General features: G+C 31.7%; 3 protein-coding genes across 4 annotated transcripts; 1 reads left to right on the top strand and 2 right to left on the bottom strand.

The window, feature by feature from the left end:
- Positions 1-4,808: 4,808 nt before the first annotated feature.
- Positions 4,809-10,583, top strand: LOC148191575 (cinnamoyl-CoA reductase CAD2-like). Its single transcript, XM_088101060.1, has 6 exons — positions 4,809-5,073; positions 5,187-5,356; positions 5,584-5,775; positions 6,456-6,618; positions 8,644-8,827; positions 10,246-10,583. The coding sequence occupies exons 1-6, from the start codon at positions 4,953-4,955 to the stop codon at positions 10,391-10,393; spliced, it is 978 nt and encodes a 325-aa protein (XP_087957186.1). The 5' UTR covers positions 4,809-4,952; the 3' UTR covers positions 10,394-10,583.
- A 794-nt stretch (positions 10,584-11,377) lies between these two features.
- On the bottom strand, positions 11,378-13,744 carry LOC148191574 (phosphatidylinositol N-acetylglucosaminyltransferase subunit C-like). 2 transcript variants are annotated; one of them, XM_088101061.1, is made up of 2 exons: positions 13,615-13,744; positions 11,378-12,734 (listed from the first exon to the last, which is right to left on the bottom strand). In XM_088101061.1, the coding sequence occupies exon 2, from the start codon at positions 12,535-12,537 to the stop codon at positions 11,626-11,628; it is 912 nt and encodes a 303-aa protein (XP_087957187.1). In that variant the 5' UTR covers positions 12,538-12,734; positions 13,615-13,744; the 3' UTR covers positions 11,378-11,625. The 2 variants fall into 2 exon arrangements, with proteins under 2 accessions (XP_087957187.1, XP_087957188.1); XM_088101062.1 differs by lacking the exon at positions 13,615-13,744 and adding an exon at positions 13,557-13,612.
- A 2,805-nt stretch (positions 13,745-16,549) lies between these two features.
- Positions 16,550-19,063, bottom strand: LOC148191573 (uncharacterized). The gene is made up of 3 exons (XM_088100269.1): positions 18,828-19,063; positions 18,589-18,737; positions 16,550-17,008 (listed from the first exon to the last, which is right to left on the bottom strand). The coding sequence occupies exons 1-3, from the start codon at positions 18,952-18,954 to the stop codon at positions 16,931-16,933; spliced, it is 354 nt and encodes a 117-aa protein (XP_087956395.1). The 5' UTR covers positions 18,955-19,063; the 3' UTR covers positions 16,550-16,930.
- Positions 19,064-20,919: the final 1,856 nt, after the last annotated feature.

Here is a 20,919-nt window from a genome sequence, read left to right as displayed (position 1 = left end):
AACAGTATAAAAATATTGTAAAAAAAAATGTTATCAAAATATCATTATCTTTACATTTATTTCATTACAAGATATTCAAATTACCTTTGTCTTATATGCGTTAAATACGCGTTGCCCTGCTGCTTGGATCAAATTATTAAATGAATATCCTGACAATTTCTCATCACTAATATATCATTAAAAAATAAGATACAAAAACTTTTTAGTATACCAAATATGTGAATTAATTAATTTTGGTTAATTTGGAAGCTCAACTAAATTCATTCAAAGCTGAACCAAAAAAAAAAACGGGTATACTCAATTGAAATTAAAAATAAAAAATTTTCTATAGAAAGTATTATGGTATTCTATGAATATTTTTAATTCTAAAAAAATCTTATAATTTCCAGACTATATTGAGTTTTTAGACATTTTTCTTTGAATATAATAACATCATGACATGACATGATATTTAGACACAATCATAATCAACAAGTTAAAAATGTAACAATATTAAAACCTATGTGAAAAACAAAAATAAAAGGAATTTTCTATAAGAATATATTTTTGTTTTGAATAAGAAAGTGTTGACAGATTAAAACCTATGTGAAAAACAAATGCTTACACAGAAACAATTTTGAAGATGAATATATATAAATTTTATAAAAAAAGACAATTATAATTTTTTCAATCCATTTTGACAAAACTACCTAACAATATCTCATCACTAATATATTGTACTGAAAAATAAGATGGAAAAACTTATTAATATACTAAATATTAATTGTTTTCAAATAAAAATATATAAATGAGAAAATGATAATAAACGAACGACTGTTGTAGAGTTTCATAAACAAAATTCGTTTACAATGAATTCACGTAAACAAATATAAAAAATGAGTTTTTCTTATGTTATAAACATTGCCGATTATGAGCTTTAACAAAAGTATTGTATTTTAATCCTAATTTTTAGGACGGATGTAGTTTAACTATAAGTAAATTTATGTTTGGTGTGATATTCATTGACGTAAATTTATGAAATATTGTATTAATCAACGTAAGCTTTAGAATTAAAAAAAACGTTCATTTTGACTTAAATCCAAAATCTGATTAAAAGAAATAAAAAAGCTATATCAATCTATATATTCTATTTATATTAAAATAATAATTATTTGTTTAACTTAAATTACTTAAACAATAATAAATCTAATAACTATCTTTATTTATCTAAAAAAATATAGATTAACGGCGTTATATATCATCTTTTTATCAATGATCATTCATTTATTCTTAAACGTTTTTTTCTTGTCAATATAGTTTAAATATCCAATATTTGATTGTGTCATATTCATGTTGAATAGTTCTTGATAATACAAAGATAAAGATAAATAGGTAAGTACATATGTTATTAAATTTCTAACACATTTATTTTAAACAACAAACACGATTAAAATTTTGAAAGATGATTCACTAAGGAGATACGCTAATACTAATTAGATATGAGTCCAATCTAAATAAATGATTGACATCATCTTTAACAGAAAAAAAAAGGCAACAAATTTATAAAGAATTTTTCCATTCAATTTTTTCATCTTTACTCAATGTGAGACTTAGATTCATTGAAATTTCTCAATAAAACACATGGACAATAAAATGTCCCCTTCATAGGTTATTCGTTTTACCAAACACATTGCAATTAGTCATAAACTCCTTTTTCATTATTCTTAATTTGATATGCATTCATTCAATTTTGATCCAATAATGCAACTCCATTATTATAACTAATGCAATACAATCCTCATTTTTTTTTCAATTGAAGGTGGGATCCTATCCATTTAAGTTAATGTTTTTCTTGACTCGTTAACACATGCAAAATAAATCTATTATCTTAAATTTGATAAAATTTTGACAAAATTTTACATTGATCTTCAAAGTATATGAAGAATAAAATTAATGGTTTGAATTGAAATTACTCTAATTTTAAGATTATACTTAATACACATGTATTACCGTAATTTTCAAAAAAAATTATAATCGGACAATTCAAGATTTAGTATAAAATGATTAATGTTTAATATTTTTACTAAATCTGAAATGAAAACTAAGATTTATTCAATGTGTGCATCTATACAGTATTTCTTTTAAATAAAATTAGCAAAATAAATACAAACCGACAATTAACTAAATCTTATATTTAGGTAAATATAGTCTACACATATCAATGCTTATTTAGAAATAAAAAGTCTCGTACAAACTTTTTAAATTTTGTATAAAATAATGGTCATACAGATAGAAGACATCCTAATAAGTAGTGATCTTAAACAAAAATTTTAGAAGTGCAAAAAGAAATTGTTTAGGTTTTTAAAAATTCAAGGATGAAAAATATATCAAATATACTAAAATTAAAAGTAAATATTTTTATTTATGTACTAATTTATGTTATATGTAAAAAATATTTAGGAGTAAGCATATAAGGAATCTTCACCATTAATAATAATGTATAAATCATCACACCAAAATATCATAAAAATAAAATGATCCTTTAAATTTTTGTAAATCATCAAACATATGCTATGATAAAAAAATTCAAATATAACAACTAAATATTGGGTTCCTTGACATGCTAAAAAGGCAAGGGGCAATAGCGATAGGGATAGCAATAACGGTGGAAGGATGAAAAATCATCAAACTTTGTACTATGGTGGAGGTAACAAATTTGAACTCTTCACAGTTCACAACAATGACAACCATGATCAATAATTAGTGACATAAAAAAAACATAAAAACAATGTTGTTGTCAAAATAAATACAAATGATATTGATTTGACGTTGGGGGGATCGAAACTCCAGTCATAGTCACTAAAAAGCTTGTAAGGAGATGTTAGATGACGGAGAAAAACAAATGCCATGAAATTGAATGCTTTCTATATATTGCAGCATTCTTTTAATGTTAAACCCTTTAGTAGCCCTATGGTTTTTTTTTCTGTTAGATGCTCGTTTTATCTAATTCTCCAATTTAGTTTTACAATTAAGCTCAGGTAGTTAAATTGACTTAACGAATTAAGTTTGTAATAAGTTGGTAGGTTGACGTGACCTTGAAACATGTCATTCATATAATTTTATATGTAGAATTTGACAATTTTTAAGTCAGTGTCGTTAAGTCTGACTCCTCTTCATAGTAGCAAGGAATCCGAAGTTACTGTTATCAAGTCTAAAACGAGTCTAACCCGATGTTCGCCATTGCAGGCCACTTTAAAAGTAGAAACCACCACAAACAATCCCAATCCCCAAACAAAAACGCAACCAGATCAAAAAACAAGATTTCTCAAACCAGAATTCGAACCTTAAACATAATTTGAGAAACAAGAACAGAACTCCCAAAAAGAATTTCCAAACCAAAAATCTAAATTTTAAGATAATAACAAAACCTAAATTCCCAATTCTGGAAACCCTAAACCCCAAAATTTTCATTTCGTAACCATCAAGCATCACAATCGTGAATAGCAAAGACAAAAGGAAACCCTAAATCGTAACTCGAAACCCGCCACTACAACATTCACTCGCCAGGAGAGGAGGATAACTTATTGTCCACAAGAGAGGAACTCAGATTTGGGGGAAATAAAATCTAAGTTGCGTGAATAGTGTATCAAGAAACTAATTTAGGGTTCACTTCTGATCCCATTCCCGATCCAACAACCCTAAATTCAGCAAACCCAGAGACGCACTCCACTTGTTCCAAGCCTCTCCCAGAATGTTGAGATGGTGACATTAGAGTGTCTAGGGAAAGGGTTCGATATGACCAGTAATTTTCGGTTGAGGTTTGCAAAGGGGATTCGTGGAGAGAGGTTAGTGGTGCTTGATGAACATAACAAGAGGGATATCTTGATTCTTGGAACTAGAGAAGTTACCATTACGTCGTTCTCTTTTTGTTGCATATGTCTGAGTTACTTAATCAGAAATCGACACTACAAGGGAAAGTTCATTTTTGGATATTTTAATAAGATTTTTTTTAATTATATATTCCACGCATAAAGACATAAGAATGCCACGTTTCAAAAAAAGACTACGACAAAGTTCCAGCTCATCAAATATTTAACTCCGTTATTTTAACGAAGTTTAATTGACTTAAATTTTCATTTTTTAAGATTAAATTGAAAAGTACAATAAAATGAAAATCTAATTGAGAAAAACTGACTAAATGAGTTTAACCTTCTTTTGACAACTTGTCAATGATGCATTTGCGGATTATGCATGAACTAGCATCTCTTATTAACAGAAAAGGTGATATGAGGCTTGGTGAACGTAAAACATTGGAGAGCTCCGATGATTTGTCTAGACAGAGTAGGATCCAAAAAGGTTATTGAAGCATGAGCAGTAAGCTTTGAAGAAGAAATCATTGGTGATGGTTGCGATTTAGCATCTTGGCTTTGGCTAGAGTTTGTTGGTGGCATTGTTTCGCGTGACCAAAATATCATCAACATACATTAAAATTAGTAATATAGAACCCTAGTTTCTAAAACGTACAACACAGGGATTCAAGGATGTCACTTGAAATTAGAGCAATAATTAATTACTTTATTACCAATTTATGAAAAAAAATCTTATATTTCAATTTATTTTTGTTTTCCTTTTTTGTTACATTGTTGGCAAACAATATATAAAAAAATAATAATACTTTAATAATATTTTTTTTTAATAATATTTTAACATTATTTATATATTTATTATTATTCCAAAATTATTCCACGATAAATAATAATAATCATGAATAATCCCAATCCCATATGTTAAAATGTTGTCGTTCTGAAGCATGGTTATCCTATGCAAAATTAGCATATGTGAAACGGGTTTTCTTCACTTCTACAGCTTCAGTGGTATATAATGAAAGACCTAAAAGTCCTCAAGTAGTAGCTGATGAGACATGGTTTTCAAATCCAGAGGGCTGTAAGGAAGTGAGAGAGTAGGTTGGAGTGATGAACGAGACGAGAGGTAAGGTAGTGTGCGTGACCGGAGCTTCTGGTTTCATTGCTTCATGGATCGTCAAATTCCTTCTTCAACGTGGTTACACAGTCAGAGCCACAGTTCGCGACAAAGGTCTGTTTCATTCACATTCCTAATCCCTAACCCTAATCCCTAATCCCTAATCCGTGTCTCTTAATCGGTTATTGGCATCAATATGAATGGATTTGAATGGTATGGTTATGTAGGTAATCCGAAAAAGGTGTCGCACTTGGCTAACCTTGAGGGAGCAAAAGAGAGGCTGCATCTGTTTAAAGCGGATTTGTTAGAAGAAGGTTCGTTCGATTCCGTTGTCGAAGGTTGCCACGCTGTTTTTCATACTGCTTCACCTGTACGTTTCGTGGTCAACAATCCACAGGTACTAGTACTATTCCAAAAACAATTCAATGCTTGTTAGGTTTCTGAAACATTCGTAAAAAATTTAATTAAATCATTTTTTTTAGTATGGTAGATTGGAGGATAGATTTATTGCATGTGATAATTGACTGACAGATATCCTTCGGCATTTCCTCTTGGAAGGAAATATTATGCTGAAGAGTTGTTCTTCTTGTTTCCTTTATTTTGACCTTTGTTTTCCTGTGTCAGGCTGAATTGATTGATCCTGCAGTGAAGGGAACTCTTAATGTTCTCAAATCATGTGCAAAATCGCCATCTGTGAAGCGTGTTGTCTTAACTTCTTCTATTTCTGCAGTTGCATTTACTGGAAAACCAAAAACTCCTGAAGTAGTTGTTGATGAGACATGGTTTTCAGATCCAGATTTCTGTAGGGAATCAGAGGTTTGTGTTATTTTGCTAAAATTTAGTCGAAATGAAATCCTGAAGCTCGTAAAGGTGGAATATATGATTTTGATGTAGTTTGTTGGGAACTGAGTGACATTTGTTTTTCTGTAAACAAAATTTATGTCTTACCTCTACATGTGAATAACACGAGTTATTGATTTGTATTAAGGAAGTTTATATGCTGACAATTGTACAGTTTTAGTTACATAATCAGGAGATTTAATGACATTCCATAATTAGGAAGTTTAATATGCTCACAATGTATTTTATACTTATTGTACAGGATCCTGAATTGTAGAGATAGATTATATCAATCATAACTTAGGATTTTCTGTTATTAATTCTTTGTATTCTATTTAAGAGCAATTGTTCCTCTGTGAATAATGAGAAACCGTTTTTCCGACACAACCACTGCTGCAGTAACTGACTCCACTTTGGCATCACCAGTAGTACTAGTGCATGTGCTACAGTAGTGGAAGAGATGAGCCATTAAACTGTTTCAAGTTTTAACATTATTCAACAAGTGTTTAGTACTGTCAATCTTGTACTCAGTAGATAATAGCTGTTAACTTGCAAGTCAATCTCGAATATATTTGTTCCAATATTCTGTAAATTGTCTTCTAGAGTGTGTTACCATGCTTTCATATTTTCGTGCATTTTCTATTTTTTGTCTTCAGTTCTGGTACACGCTTTCAAAGACCTTGGCCGAGGAAGCTGCCTGGAAATTTGTAAATGAAAACAACATTGACATGATTGTTATTAACCCAACAATGGTAGCAGGACCTCTCTTACAAGCAGAGATTAATGAAAGCGTTGAGCCAATTTTAAACCTAATAAACGGTAATTTGTATTTACTCTTGAAGCTATGCTGTATGAAAATTCTATTATCTCCTTTTCCTGCATTTAGAATTCTGACGTACACGTGTTCGAACTAAAATAGGAAAAAGGAAACAGAAAATATGCAAAGGCAAATATTATAACGAATTAATAATATAATAACTACAATTCTTAGTTAAACTTTATGTTTGAGGAATGAAAATGTTGCATTTAAATCATAACGAGTTAATGACATATTTTCATGCCTCCCTACTTATTAGCTCTGAATATGTTCTACCTTGACTAATTTCTACTGTTTAATGTCTATAAATGTTCACGAGACACACTAAATATTATCAAATGTGTTTTATGCTTTTATTCGGTGTTTTATGTTATTAGATAAGATTAAGGTACCTAATGATCATTGAATCTTCTAATGCATTACTACTGCTGTAGCTTGGAGGATCGCTAGGTTTTGTACCCTTGGGGTTTGTGTGCGTTTGATGCTGTTTTATAAGAGGGTCAAATATGGATTGATTCCTTTCAAGATTTCCTTTATCTCGCCGAAAATAAACAAACAAACTTGGAGGCAGGGTATTTTGTTTGTGGGGACGAAGGGTTAGAATTATTGGGGACTTGCTCATCGTGATATTATGGGTGCCGGCGTTCAATTTGGTCAAGGTTAGAAATTAGGATACATTAAGCTTAAAATAACCCATGTTCATCTACTATAAGATAAATAGATCCACTTCGGAACTCATGTTTTGTCACCCTCAAGAAAGATAGATAAGCATCCTATTTCATTGATAAAGCTTGAGTCAGGATTAGTTTAGTAAAACATGCAATATGCTTAAGCCAAATACACTACATTGCAATAAAATAAGTGCGACTTCAGAACAAGTTGCATTCCTTTGAAGGGAGTATTGTGCCCTAAAGTTAATCATTGCAATAGATTAATATTTTGATTCTTAGAAGATTGTTTTAATATCAGTTTTTGTTTCCGTTAAGAATATATATTGCCTAAGTTTTTATGAATTTAATTTTCAGAGAACTGAATTTTCTTGGGATAAATTTGAGAATGATGTAGTCTATTGATATAAGTAATGTTTTGAACTAATAAAATAAACCCTGACAAAATAAACTTTGGACCGATATATTTACTTTTATTATCATTGAGTTGTTGGTTTATCATATGTATGGTGTTTAATATTAATATTTGGTGAGAAAACAGATAAATAAAAAGTTTGCCAGACGCTAACTTTAACTCTGTAGTAAGATTTCGTTATCTTTTCGTATTTATATTTAACAACAGTGTAATTATACTGTTTAGTGCTTCCACAAAAGTTTTAAACTGGGAAACTGTTTTTATTATTTGTCGTATAGGGGAGTAACTATCACATTGTTGAAACAAAATAAGCACAAAAGACTGGACCTTTTAAGTACCATCCAATCTTTTTTCTTTTTTGTTTTCAAGAAAGAAAATGGAAATGAAACTATTAAGATTAATATATGCTAATTAAGATGTGATGTTTACGTCTCTGGAGTAGTTTTCTTGCATTGGAGGCAAGAGTGCTTTCCTTTGAAAGTCTTTCTCCTCAACCCATCCATCTTAGTATGCAATCTTTTTTTCTTTTTATCTAATGTCATTGTTTGGTTCATATCTTACGATAGTATTGAGTTTTACTATTTACTGATACATATCACTACACGGATCTTAATTGACTCTAATTGACTCTATCTTAGAGATACGATACATGAGTGAATCTTTGTATTTTGTATACCGATACAGTTCAACAATTCATTATTTTACCTTTTCACCCATTCTCATGAAAAAAAAGAGAGTTAAAAATCCGAACGAATTTGAAACACTTACGAATTTATCATATTTGATTGTTCCAACTTTGTCATTTACTCATGAGTAATTAACCGTTCATTTTAATAAAACCAGTGACCAGTTATTTTAAAATCCAATAACCAAAATATTCACTGGGAGAATTGAATTAATATATTTTCCAAACAAGTACTAACTCTTTAGCTTATTTAATGCAGGTAAACCATTTCTAAATAGATCTTTTGGGTGGGTCAACGTGAAAGATGTTGCCAACGCTCATATTCTGGCTTATGAGATCGCTTCGGCCAGTGGAAGATACTGTTTGTCCGAGAGAGTCATACACTACTCTGAGCTTGCTAGGACTTTACGTGATTTGTATCCTACATTTCAAATTCCAGATAAGTAAGTTTAATTTTATAAAGCATGAATTGGAACCCCCATTTTTTAAACTCCTTTTCTAGCAATATCTTGGCTTGTTTGAAAACTCAATTCAACTGGAAAACGAAATTATTTTGTACTGAAATTGATATACTACTTTTTGATACTTTTTGACAAGTAGTAAGAGAAAAAATTTAGATGATAAAGTAAATCAAACTTTTATTGCTATTTAACATCAATTTATGCATATTAATTTTTGAATTTCGTTATCTAAACTTTCTAAGCTTAGTTACATAATACACCTTAAATGGCACCCTTCAACTGAGAAATATGTGCTCCATCAAATATATTAACTATACCAGTCGTGCTCTCGGGTATCGTGGAAAACAAAGAAAATGATTACGGTAAACAATTACTTTAGTCCCAAAAGAATAATGCACTGTTAGTTAAAATTTTGAAGTATGAAAATTAAAAAAGAAGTCTATGAAAAGTATAATAATGCACTTACTATAAATTTCAGTATCCAAACTTTGTGAATTACTTTCATTTTAGTCCCTGATATTAACCATTTGTTTTCATTTTAGCACTTAAACTTAATCACTTGTTCTCATTTTAATGTTTTTGAAAAATTATCATTGAGATAGCAATAAGTGGTTAAGTTCAAGGATCAAAAAGAAAATAAGTAAAATCAGGATTAAATGATAGTAAGTGGTAAAGTTCAAGAACAAAAGTGATAGTAAATGGTGGAGTTCTTGAACCAAAATGGCAGAAAGTGTATCGTGTAGGGGGTTTTCTAATGACAGGACTAAAGTGACAAAAATTACACTCAGATTTTCTTTCTTAAAATTTTATTACTCTTTGAGACCCAGGTCTGCGTAAATTGCATTATTGAAGACTAATGTTGTTTACCCGATCTACGTTAATTTTAAGTTGGTGTAGATGTTTGTGTTTGTGTGCACACGTCAGGATTACTATGGCTGCTTTAGTGTACCTAATGACCTATTCCTGAGATTTAATGGTGATGCCATAATTGCATACATTCCACATATCGGATGTCCAAATAATTTGGACTCCATGTGTAAAATGATTGTCTCAAGTGAGCTTGTCTTTAAAACAACTTCTATATAACTTTGACTCCTATAAATGTCGAATTCCATAGATAATCTACCGTCACTCACTTCTTTCTATCTTTCTATATTTTTGTGTGGAAAAATATCTTTTTAACAACTTTTTTTGACAATTTTTTTACAACAATTTATGTGATAGTTTCTAATTGGTCCGACTAATAAAATAGTGATATATAGTTTATTATCAAAAAATTGTTAAAAAAAGTTGTTAAAATATCATCATGCGTTTGTGTGTGCACATGGAACATTTAAACATTTAGCTTTTGCTTTTAATTACAACATTTGCACTTTCTCAAATCTCAATAATGTTTTCAGGTGTGAGGTAGATGAGCCGTATATGCCAACATACCAGATTTCCACAGACAAGGCAAAGAAGGACTTTGGAATAGAGTTTACTCCTTTGGAAGTGAGTGTCAGGGAGACTGTGGAAAGCTTCAGAGAAAAGAAGATTATCAACTTTTAATCCGTGATCTATCCTAACTATGAAATATGGTCTGTATTTAATCAATCAGGTTAATATTGTTTGCCACGGGATTGAATATAAAAGGATAAATAAATTGCACACATTATTCCTGAACTTGGGTGGACTTATGCTTTATGTCCTTTGTTCTGAATTTCACCTGTATTAATGATATAATAACATTTGTAACGTAGATCTACTTTGATTTATCATTAAAGATTAATGCACGATTGAAAAAAAAAAATATCATTGTAGCATTACTAGAGTGATTCAAACCAAGAAGTCAAAAATAATGGTAAAGCTATAACATACATGGTCCACTTACCTTGGAGAAATCTCGAAAACTACTCTATGAAAATCTTCTGCGCATTCCATTCCACTCGTCCAAGAACGCATGCGTCACCATCACCATCACTGGCATGCATCCTGAAGCCTCCATAAAGTACCCTTTAATTAAAAATAACTTTCCGCATTCTCATAGAAAGGTAATTTTTTCACTTCCTTAATGAGGAAATAAAGACTATAGAAATGGTAACTTTTTATAAATTCCTAACAAATATGGAAACAAATATTCTCACTACCATATTTCAAAGAACGCAAAAAGATTTTATGGAACAAATGTCTTCTCTATTTTTTTTCTTATCATACACAAATGATACAATAATGAAAAAGCTTATACTAATGTTGCTGAACCTTCATCATTCTACATCACAATTTCTCCACAAGAATCTATTGGTTTGTAACGCTGCAAATCACTGTCATGTGCAGCTGTGTTTGGGAAATACACATGTTTAAAGCATATATAAGAGTCGGAGAAAAGATGCTTTGCTGTATACACTTTGCATCTAAGATATAAGAGGTCGTAAATGACTTCAAATTCATGAGCCATTCTGTAACCAACAATCTTACATGTTAAGAGCTAAAGCGCTTAGGAATTTATTTATTTCTTTGAGAGAATGTAGTGAAAAGGGGATCAAAACTAGTTGGTTTGAATGTGTAAAAAACGAATGAAACTCCAAATTGTCAATGTACTTCCATTGTACACAGAATTTTAAACCATCATTAGTCACTAAAGCATGAATACAATCATCATTTTCCAACCCTCCCCCGACACGAACTGCAACAATTTTCCCATAAACTATAAACTTAAAACTAGTTCAAGGGGTCAGCAAATTATACTCCAACCTAAACAACACACGAGGTCCTACAATGTAACATTAACCATGATCCAGGTTTCAGTCGGTAATGTCAAAACAAAGTTTAGCCTCATCCCAAGGTCCATTGATCTCAAACTTGTACTCCTGAATCCTTATAAGCCAATAAGGACAGACCACGTTCACAAAAACCAACAGACTAAGCAGCACCACAAAAAGGAGGCGATGCAGCATGTACACAAAACTTAAGGTCATGACCATCAAACTGAGAGAAAAGCATAGGTGCATGCGGAAGGAATATTTTTTAATACAGTAAGTAACAAGTGGAGCAAAAAGGAAAACCTGAAGGGAGAATAACATGATAGCGAACACATGTAGTCTTGATGGAAGTCGAGAAGCCATGAAAACAGAGGCTACTACAGAAGCATTTACAGAGATACAACTGGTCAATGCAGGATTCTTAAGAACCCCCGGGGCTTTGACCGTGGATTCTGAATAGTCATGCAGAAAAAGGTGAAGTACTAGAAGTGATGCAGCTACTGCCCAAATGGAATCCGAACTAATGGACCTTGTAAGAGTTTGATAGATGGGAGCCAAAACATATAACACGGTTATGAAAAAGGAGATATTAAGGACATAATGGAGAAGGAGACTAAGGGAAAGCATTTCTTGAGTGAAAAGGAGAATTAAAAAGCCTGAAACAAGCAGACTTACATCAATCAACAGGAGAGAATTTTCATCAATAGTTGATGTAAGTGTACAAGTCCAGACCAAGACAACAAGAGCAACAATGCATAAATATTCAGAAATGGATACTGAGTCCAGCATCACCTTTAGCATGTCCCTTTTTACAACACTGGCATTCATCACCATTCCTTCAAGGAAAGATTCATCTGTATGATTGTCATCGTAACCAGGTTGCATACCACCATATGCTACTTTTCTCCATCTGGGACGAGGCGATGAAGAATTATTAGCCAAGCCAGGATCCATTGCAATAAGTTCTTTAATTTCAGACGGGCCTGCGGGGCCAAAACTATTATATGGAAAGACCTAAACGTCCTTTACTACATAAATCTTGCTCCATAGACGTGTGCCATCTGTCTCATGCAATCACAGGGTAGAGAATGTCATCTTTCAGTTCCACTCTCTTGTCTTTCAAGCTTGTTTATGAAAGTCATCTTCATAATCTGAAGAATAAAATATGATGAAATTACATGTAATGAAGAAATAGGCAACTCACGACACATATGAATGTCATCAAGATATTCTCAATTATAGATGATGAAATTGCATACATATGAGGGGGAAACGGTAACTCCACATAATAGACAATATCCGAGATTAATTAATGTTATTATCACTTGTCCAGACAAAGAGATTGGAACTTTTAACAGTATTATATAAAGATACATCAAGTTATTCGGTAACAGTTAAAGATAGTCTCACACTAAAGTTATCACCAACCACATCATTGAGCAAGAAGAAACTCCACAAGCCAGGAATGTTCAGTTTAGTAGGTGAGGAAACTTAGAGCAGTATAGACTGTAAATGTCTTGGATACTAATGGAACCTCATCAGGAATATCTTAAAGCAGTATAGACTGTAAATGTCTTGGATACTAATGGAACCTCATCAGGAATATCTTGTTCTGCATTCAGCATTTCTAAGGAAAAAATCTTGAACAAACCAAATAACAAACAAGGATTGTGCATTATTTGGTTTTGAAAACCAAGCAGAATTGTAATGAACTGGAAATGCGGCTTCGTAATTTTGAACTGAAGTGTTTAAATTATGTAAGAATCAAAATGAGCTTCAAACGGAAGTTTAACTGGTTCAACCTCAGTTCTCAAAGAAAATTCCATAAAACTTAACAAAATCAACCAAAAAACTCGCATAACAGAGAGAGAGAAAAAACAAGTACAAGATTGTAGATCTGAATCCTAATTTAACATACAACAGAAAAGAAAACGCTGAGAAATAAGGAGGATTCGTTAGGTTAGAATCCTCACAATTCATAATGGTTATTTCAAAGGAATGAAAAGCAGGAAACAGAGAAATGGAAAATACCACGACGGTGAGAAATGTAGATTGAAACTCTTCAAACGACGCCGTTATGAGTTGAAGCAAATAGAATTTGGAAGAAGATGAAGAGGGAAAAGAAGGGTTTTAATGTTCCCTTGGGAGGGTTGTGTTGTTTCAATAACAATAACTCACAATAATATTAATTAAATAAATATATAACAATAACGATGACATTAACAATAACACTGACATTAAGGAATCAATCACGCCTTAGTTTATAATTAAATATAAAATATTTTTTTAATTTTCTTTTAAAAGAGATAAATAATAATAAATATATAAGAAGAAAATATTATACATTTTTAAGTATTTTATTTCCACTTTATCAAATTTATTGATATTTGGTATGTTTGTGATTTCGTGATTTTATTATTAAGTAGTGTAACATCTCAAAAATATAATAAATATATATTATGGTAGTCCACAATTCTGATATAGGAGAACACTTAGGAGTCGAACTTGCAGCTAAAGTCTTAATAATTACAGTCATCCCAAAAATGGGTATAATTTAAAACTTTAAACACCCATAAGAGTATTTTAAGATAACACCAACCTAAATTTACAAATAAAAAAATATATATACTATACTGCATCATCAGCATCCTCCAACTCTTGCTCCAAGGGAACCTCTTCGACTTCTGCTCACATCCAAGTGGATGATCATTGTAACAGAAACACGACACAAACAACAACAGACAAACACAAGAAGAAGGGTGAGCTATATATACAAAAATCATGTTATACAGTCACATACAATAAGCAATTAGAGGGAGATATACTAGACTACACAAACATAACTTGTTGCACTTGACACTTGACTCGTCCGGACTTAGAATGATTATCGAGCTATGACGGGTTATGCACTCGTGGTGGCTTATGAAACTTGGGTTCCCCACCCTACCACACTCACGAGGTTAGCCTGTTCCGGGCCTTGAGGCATACTGGAAGCCCCCAAGACTAAGACCTCCCGCTACTCCTCACCACATGGTTCAATCCTCTCTACTTGAGAATGAAAGACCATTGGAGCGTCAGGATAACCCCCAAGACTGAGCTTCCCTATAGATCATTCTAAACACTAGGGCACCACCATGAATCTTCTCCTTGAAGATCATGGAATTACGTCCAATGACATAGGACACCACCATGTAACCTCCCTTTGAGGTCCATGGAATTACGTTCATAACATAGGGCACCACCATGTGACCTCCCTTTGAGATCCATGGAATTACGTCCATCAACCATATTGTTACACTTACGCCAATCACAACTTTGTTTCATACATACTTCCAAACTATAATTCACATACAATACAACATACTTTCAATCATGTAGCAAAATCAAGCCACCCAAATCAGTTATATAGACATACATACATCTTGGCAGTCAAACAACATCAAACAACTCAAACAGATGAGGAAAAATGTCAAACTCACTGCACCAGGTCGCACAGCACACCACCCTTGGTGCGCTGAGCGAATTTTCCTAACGGGGGGAGTGTTTTTCAGCTAAAATTTGCATAGCGCACCACCCTTAATGCGCTAGGCGAATTTTCCTGACAAGAGGACAACTAAAATTTGCATAGCGCACCAAGTTTGTGCGCTATGCTAAACTAAAATTCTAATACACATTATCAGTCCCTAAACCCTCGCATTGCGTCCCTAATTCGCTATTCGAATTAATTTGGCTAATTTTCCAGGCTAGCAACAGTCGCAAAGCAACTACATTCGCTACGCGACTTATCAAACAGAGAGCAACCCTCTGTTATCATTCGCATCGCGCACAAAGTCGTTATGCGAATGCCCTAGCAGAGAGCACCTCGCCAGAGTGACTCGCTGAGCGAAAGGCTTCGCTCTGCAAAATCTGCAGAATGAAATTCTACATATTTGCACAACTCTACCACTCCAAACTCATTCTAACCAAATCAAATTCCTACGGTTCTTTGAGCTGGAAATCTAAAGAGAAGGCAGAGAAAGTTTAGGACATGAGAGTTTTAGAGAGAAGGAGAAATGAAGTTCAGGGAAAGAAAATGGATTCTGAAGAGCCCCTCCTAAGGCAAGTTGGCCTTAGTTTGATGGATCTGACTACCCCACATAAGGCCCAAAGGCCCTTTTATAAATTCACAAGTCCTTACAAGTACTATTTTTTTCGCCGTGCAATCTCCAAAATAAATATTATGGAATTTATTAGTTATATTATAATTAAATTCTTAAATTATATTATACACTTATTATAATAAAGGTATTTTTTTTATTTCACAATAAAATTATTCTCAATTATTATAAACGTTTAAAAATAGTAAATTCAATTTAAAATAAAAATAAATTAATTTAAATATACGAGACATTAAAAAAACTAAAATATTCCCATAAGGGTTAAATATGTTTTTAGTCCCTAAATTATTGGCCGTTTCTGGTTTTCGTCCCTCTTCCAAACTAAGGTACAATTTGGTCCTCATTTTTTAAAAAAACGTTCGTTTTAGTCCTCAAAATTTTGTTTTTAGTCATCGTTTTAGTCCTCAAAACGTTCGTTTTTTCGACTAAAACAAATGTTTTTTAAAGTTCGAGGACCAAATTGTACCTTAGTTTGGAAGAGGGACGAAAACCAGAAACGGCCAATAGTTTAGGGACTAAAATAGGGACTAAAAACATATTTAACCCTTCCCATAAATAGTTCTTAAGAAAATTACAAACTAAGATATGTATATAGACTTCTGCGATGCATGGGATAAATACTGATTTTCATAAATTAAAAATAAAAATATAAAATTATATTATAATTAAAATTCATAATAGAAGTAAGTTAAAGTCATATATTATGTTCTAGATTTATGATACAAAATATATAATATTTCTTTTGTCACTTCTTTTTTTTTCACTTATAGATTGAATTGCTTCCGGTGGCTGTGCAAAGTGGGGGTGGATTGTTCGCCACAACTACAACTTCCATCAATTCCCTTTTAATAATCACCAAGTTATAACACTCAAAGAACTTCAATCTTAACTAACAATGAATTCATCATTAGACAGAAAAAAAAGGATGACTTTTTCAGGCAGCCATATCCAATAGAAATTTCGCACAAATAGCAGTGTCCCCTCAAAAAACACATTTTATTGTGATATTTCAGAATTCGAATTTCCTAAGCAACCCAATTTGGAATATGTTTTCTTGTAAAAAATCTGTGGTCTCTAAAGAAAGTGACTTGATCTTTTCTTGTAAAGTCGAGCATTGTCATTCTGCTGCTGCTGCTAAACATTTGAAATATGATCTAACAGACAGTGACCACGTACTGGTTAGAAACCAATCAAGCTTTGATGGACTCAACACGTGGCCTCCATAATCCCAGCCTGTACTTGTGTGTGTATTTCAATATTAACTTCCTCTGCAAAGCAAAAACTAGTCGTTAGGAAGAGTTTGCAAGTTAATCGAACAATTTGTATGTCTTGTGGACAAATCAAATGATTGTATCTTAAAATCCATTTAAGTACAAAAAACCCAATCCTAACATAAGGTGGAGGTCATTTCAGTCCCAATGAACAAGTTATGGGATTAAAAATCTGACCTGAATTGTTTCACAAGAACTGACTACCATGACAAGGAGTCGTTTTACTTCCTATATTAGAGTCAATAACAGCCCCTATGATTTGTCCAAATTTATCTTGGATACTCGAATGTAAGACAGAATAGAGGTTATAGTGGCATCTGAGATAACCCATGTTAAGAAGATCCAATCATATAACCATGTATCTAACACAGGTAGTGTGCCAGGATGAAGATGACAACAGTACATCAAACATCTTAGTAAACACAGAAAGATGCAGAAAATCTAATCACTTAACAATGTGTACATGTAACCCTTTTCTACTAGCATGTCAGAGCCAGTCCAATGGCTTGATGACAGAGCAGAAGGGAAATTAATAGAAAAGGTAGCAGGCATTGAGAGGAGAATAAATTTTGTCAAAGACAGGAAAATCTGCAGGTTCAAAAGTCATACATATTTTTCTAATCTGTAATTTGTGTCAAATACCAGTTCCTTTAAAAGCATAAACTGTTGAATGACGGCTCACAAATGGCTTTATTAATGTCTAACAAATTATCACGTAGAACAAGGTGCACTATGAGCCGTATAGAGATTCTAAAAAGCCCTTTGATAATCCTACAATCAAGACCCTCAATTTGATAAATTTCACTAAACCATGGACATTCATCCTCATTTTAAAGGACCATTTAATACAAGGGAGAGAACTGAATGGAAAATGGCATCTCATGATTGGAGGGGGAGGAATGCTCAACTCCTCATTTCCCCTTCCCTCAATTCCCCTTCAACCAAACAAAATGTAAAGTTACAATGCCAGTCATAAAATTCAACGATTTAAACACAAATTTGCTTACAGAGTTAAAGAAAAAACCAGGTCACAATTCAACATAGATTGAACTAATAAAGCAAACAAGTCAATCCAGTGCCTTCATCAGGAGTTACTAAACACAAATCAAACTGAGGTATTTAATTCCGTTACTAGTTAGTTGTCTTGCTTGACTGATTGTAACTGAAGTACGCGTGTAAGCTGCGGATGTGATCAATTAGTTCTTCAGTTAAATGCATTTATCTTTCTGTATGTAGCTCAGCCTGTATTACTTTTAATTTTGATCTCAACTGTCAGCATTCGCCAATCTCCCTTCATTGTTATTTATTACCATTTTCACATAACGCGTAATCTTATTCTTCCTCTACAGGTCACCATCCAGATTTTACTTTTGGAGAATTGCCAATTTCTTTGCGACAAATAGGGAAACGATAATAGCCCAAATTTTATACAGAGTAGGCTGAAAAAAAAATTCACTCTATATACGAATTTTGCAAGAGCAATGAATCTATTTCGCACATTAAGCTAAAGAAGCAGAAAGCAATCGTGAAGCAGAAGAAAAAATGGAGCCAAAATATTAGGAATAAGGAATATATACATGTTTGCAAGGAATGCCGAGCTTCTTGAGCTTGAGGGTGCGAGTGACAAGAAGCTTCTGGAAATCTCCGATATCGGATTCGAGCTTGGGAACGTGAGACTCAACCCCTTTCCCAATTCCGTTTAGAAACTCTGGTATTCCAACCTTCACTGCATTTGGCGCAAACAAAAATACATTAGGGCGTGTTTGTTTGGTTAGAGATCAATGCAGCAAAACAGAAGGATAGAGAAAGAGATTACCAGCATAGTGGGGTGATTTGGAGAAGAGTCTAGAAGAAGAAGAAGGCGTAGAGTGTGGGAGTGTTGAGATCAAATTAGCACCTCCTTTGGTGATGATTCTCTGCAACTGCAACCATGCCATTCCCATTTTTCTCTTCAACGTTTTGTCAAACACCTTCAAAGCTTCCCCAGACACTTTACCTTCATACGGCGTTGTTAGGTTGGTTGTTTAATTGTTTTTTTAGTTTCAATTTCATCACTATTTTTTAAAAGTGATTCAACTTCATATTTTCCATTAATATCGGATAAATGGTGTTAAATTAATATTACGTATCAATTTGTGAGTTTTTTTAATTTTTATTAATTTTTATATTATTTTTACTTGTCATTTTAAAGTTGTATAACATTATATAATCAATATGACGTAACAATAATAATACAACGTTTTATCTTTAGTTTTTTTAGTCTTTATATTTGTTTTATTTATTTAATTTAATCATAATTTTTTAAACAACACTGTTCCCTTCATATTTAAACAAAACGTTTTTGCATAAATCTTGATATTTTTAATAAAAATAACATTTTTATTAAATATTTATGAAAATATTTTTAAACTACATTTAAAATCTATATCTTTAACTTTAAATATTTGTATATATTGAGATATTAAATATTTTAAAGTCAATAAAATTAAAGGTATAGATTGAAAAAAAAGTAAATTTTGAGGGACAATTTATTTCATTTTTACAAAAATTAGAATTAAATTAAATAAAAAATAAACATAAAAATTAAATTGAGACTGTGTCACATTAAACTCACAAAAAAAGTTAAAAAAAATAAAAAAATTACAAATCAACCTATGACACTCATTTTAATACTGTTTGTAGAAGAATAAAAAATAAATCAATTTTTAAAAAAATTCAAACACAGACAAAAACAAATTAAAAGATCAACTTTTGACACTTTTCAACAAAAACAATAATAAAATAAATAATTGGACCTAAATTTAATCTTAAATAAAATAAATAAATTTAATTATATAAGAGATTAAAAAGATTAAAAATATCCCCTAAAAATGGTTCTTAAGAATTCACAAATTAATATATATTCAATGCACGAGATAAATATTTATTTTAACAAATTAAAAAAAAACATATATATATATATATATATATATATATATATATATATATACATATAAATTATATTATACTTAAAATTCATAATAATAGTACTATTATGTTCTAGGGTTATGATACAAAATTTATAATATTTTTTTTTCACCTTTTTTATGCATTTTACAATTTTGTTTTCACTTGAGATTGAATTGCTTGAGGTGGGTGTGCAAATGGGGGTGCATTGTTTACCACAAACACAAGAACCTTTATCCCATTCCATTCTATTAAATCACCATTCATATAACTCTAAAAGAACTTCAATCTTAAATATGAACTCATCATCATTAGACAGCAAAAAAAAATATGACTTTTTGCATGTGGTTATATTTAGAGTTCAAACCCTATACTTTCCTATGTTGAATTTTCAAAATATCAAATCTGTTTCTATTATTAAATTTTGAAGACTTAATAAAGGGACAATACAAAAAATTTAACACTAAAAATTCAAAAACATGGAACCAAGAAGACAAGTATTAACCCAGAAAAAAACTAGCGAAAAATTTCAAACAATGTAGCAGCCCTTAATTCAATGGATCCATTATCAACTTTCAACAAGAAAAGTTCCCAGCTTATTGCTAACAACACATCCTTATTAAATGGTGCATGACGTTGGAACAAAGAAAAACCCATCTCCTTATTAAATGCTAACATGTTCCTCACTGAACAATACAATTGCTTTGTTGAATTTCATGTCCTCGTGACAAACTTTAACTTAAATACAACTCCTTATACATTATGAATGTTGTAATATGTTGTGTTTGGTATACAACATCAAGATTGAATCCAACTAAAAATTGATATCATTCTCTATCTAAAATTTTAAAATAACGAGTTAACGAGTCTTTACTATACTGTTTTATTTTCTCATTTCTATATCATGTAAGACTTAAACTGTAGATTTGAATTTTTTGACGGTAATCTAGTTAAAACATGAG

Source organism: Vigna umbellata, chromosome 10 (assembly GCF_029865625.1).
Source record: "Vigna umbellata cultivar VRB3 chromosome 10, Vumbellata_1.0, whole genome shotgun sequence".
Classification (NCBI taxonomy): Eukaryota; Viridiplantae; Streptophyta; class Magnoliopsida; order Fabales; family Fabaceae; genus Vigna; species Vigna umbellata.
Note: the sequence above shows the minus strand (reverse complement) of the source record. Positions and strands in the feature narration are given on the sequence as shown.

Bases quoted from the DNA above. Each gene is read 5' to 3' on its own strand.
- LOC148191574 (XM_088101061.1), bottom strand. From the start codon at position 12,537: ATGGATCCTGGCTTGGCTAATAATTCTTCATCGCCTCGTCCCAGATGG.
- LOC148191573 (XM_088100269.1), bottom strand. From the start codon at position 18,954: ATGGGAATGGCATGGTTGCAGTTGCAGAGAATCATCACCAAAGGAGGT. The intron at 18,738-18,827 runs GTAATCTCTTTC...CGCCAAATGCAG, and splicing joins CAAATCACCCCACTATGCTG to TGAAGGTTGGAATACCAGAG. The intron at 17,009-18,588 runs GTATATATTCCT...TTTGCTTTGCAG, and splicing joins TCGGCATTCCTTGCAAACAT to AGGAAGTTAATATTGAAATA.
- LOC148191575 (XM_088101060.1), top strand. From the start codon at position 4,953: ATGAACGAGACGAGAGGTAAGGTAGTGTGCGTGACCGGAGCTTCTGGT. The intron at 5,074-5,186 runs GTCTGTTTCATT...ATGGTTATGTAG, and splicing joins AGCCACAGTTCGCGACAAAG to GTAATCCGAAAAAGGTGTCG. The intron at 8,828-10,245 runs GTAAGTTTAATT...TAATGTTTTCAG, and splicing joins ACATTTCAAATTCCAGATAA to GTGTGAGGTAGATGAGCCGT.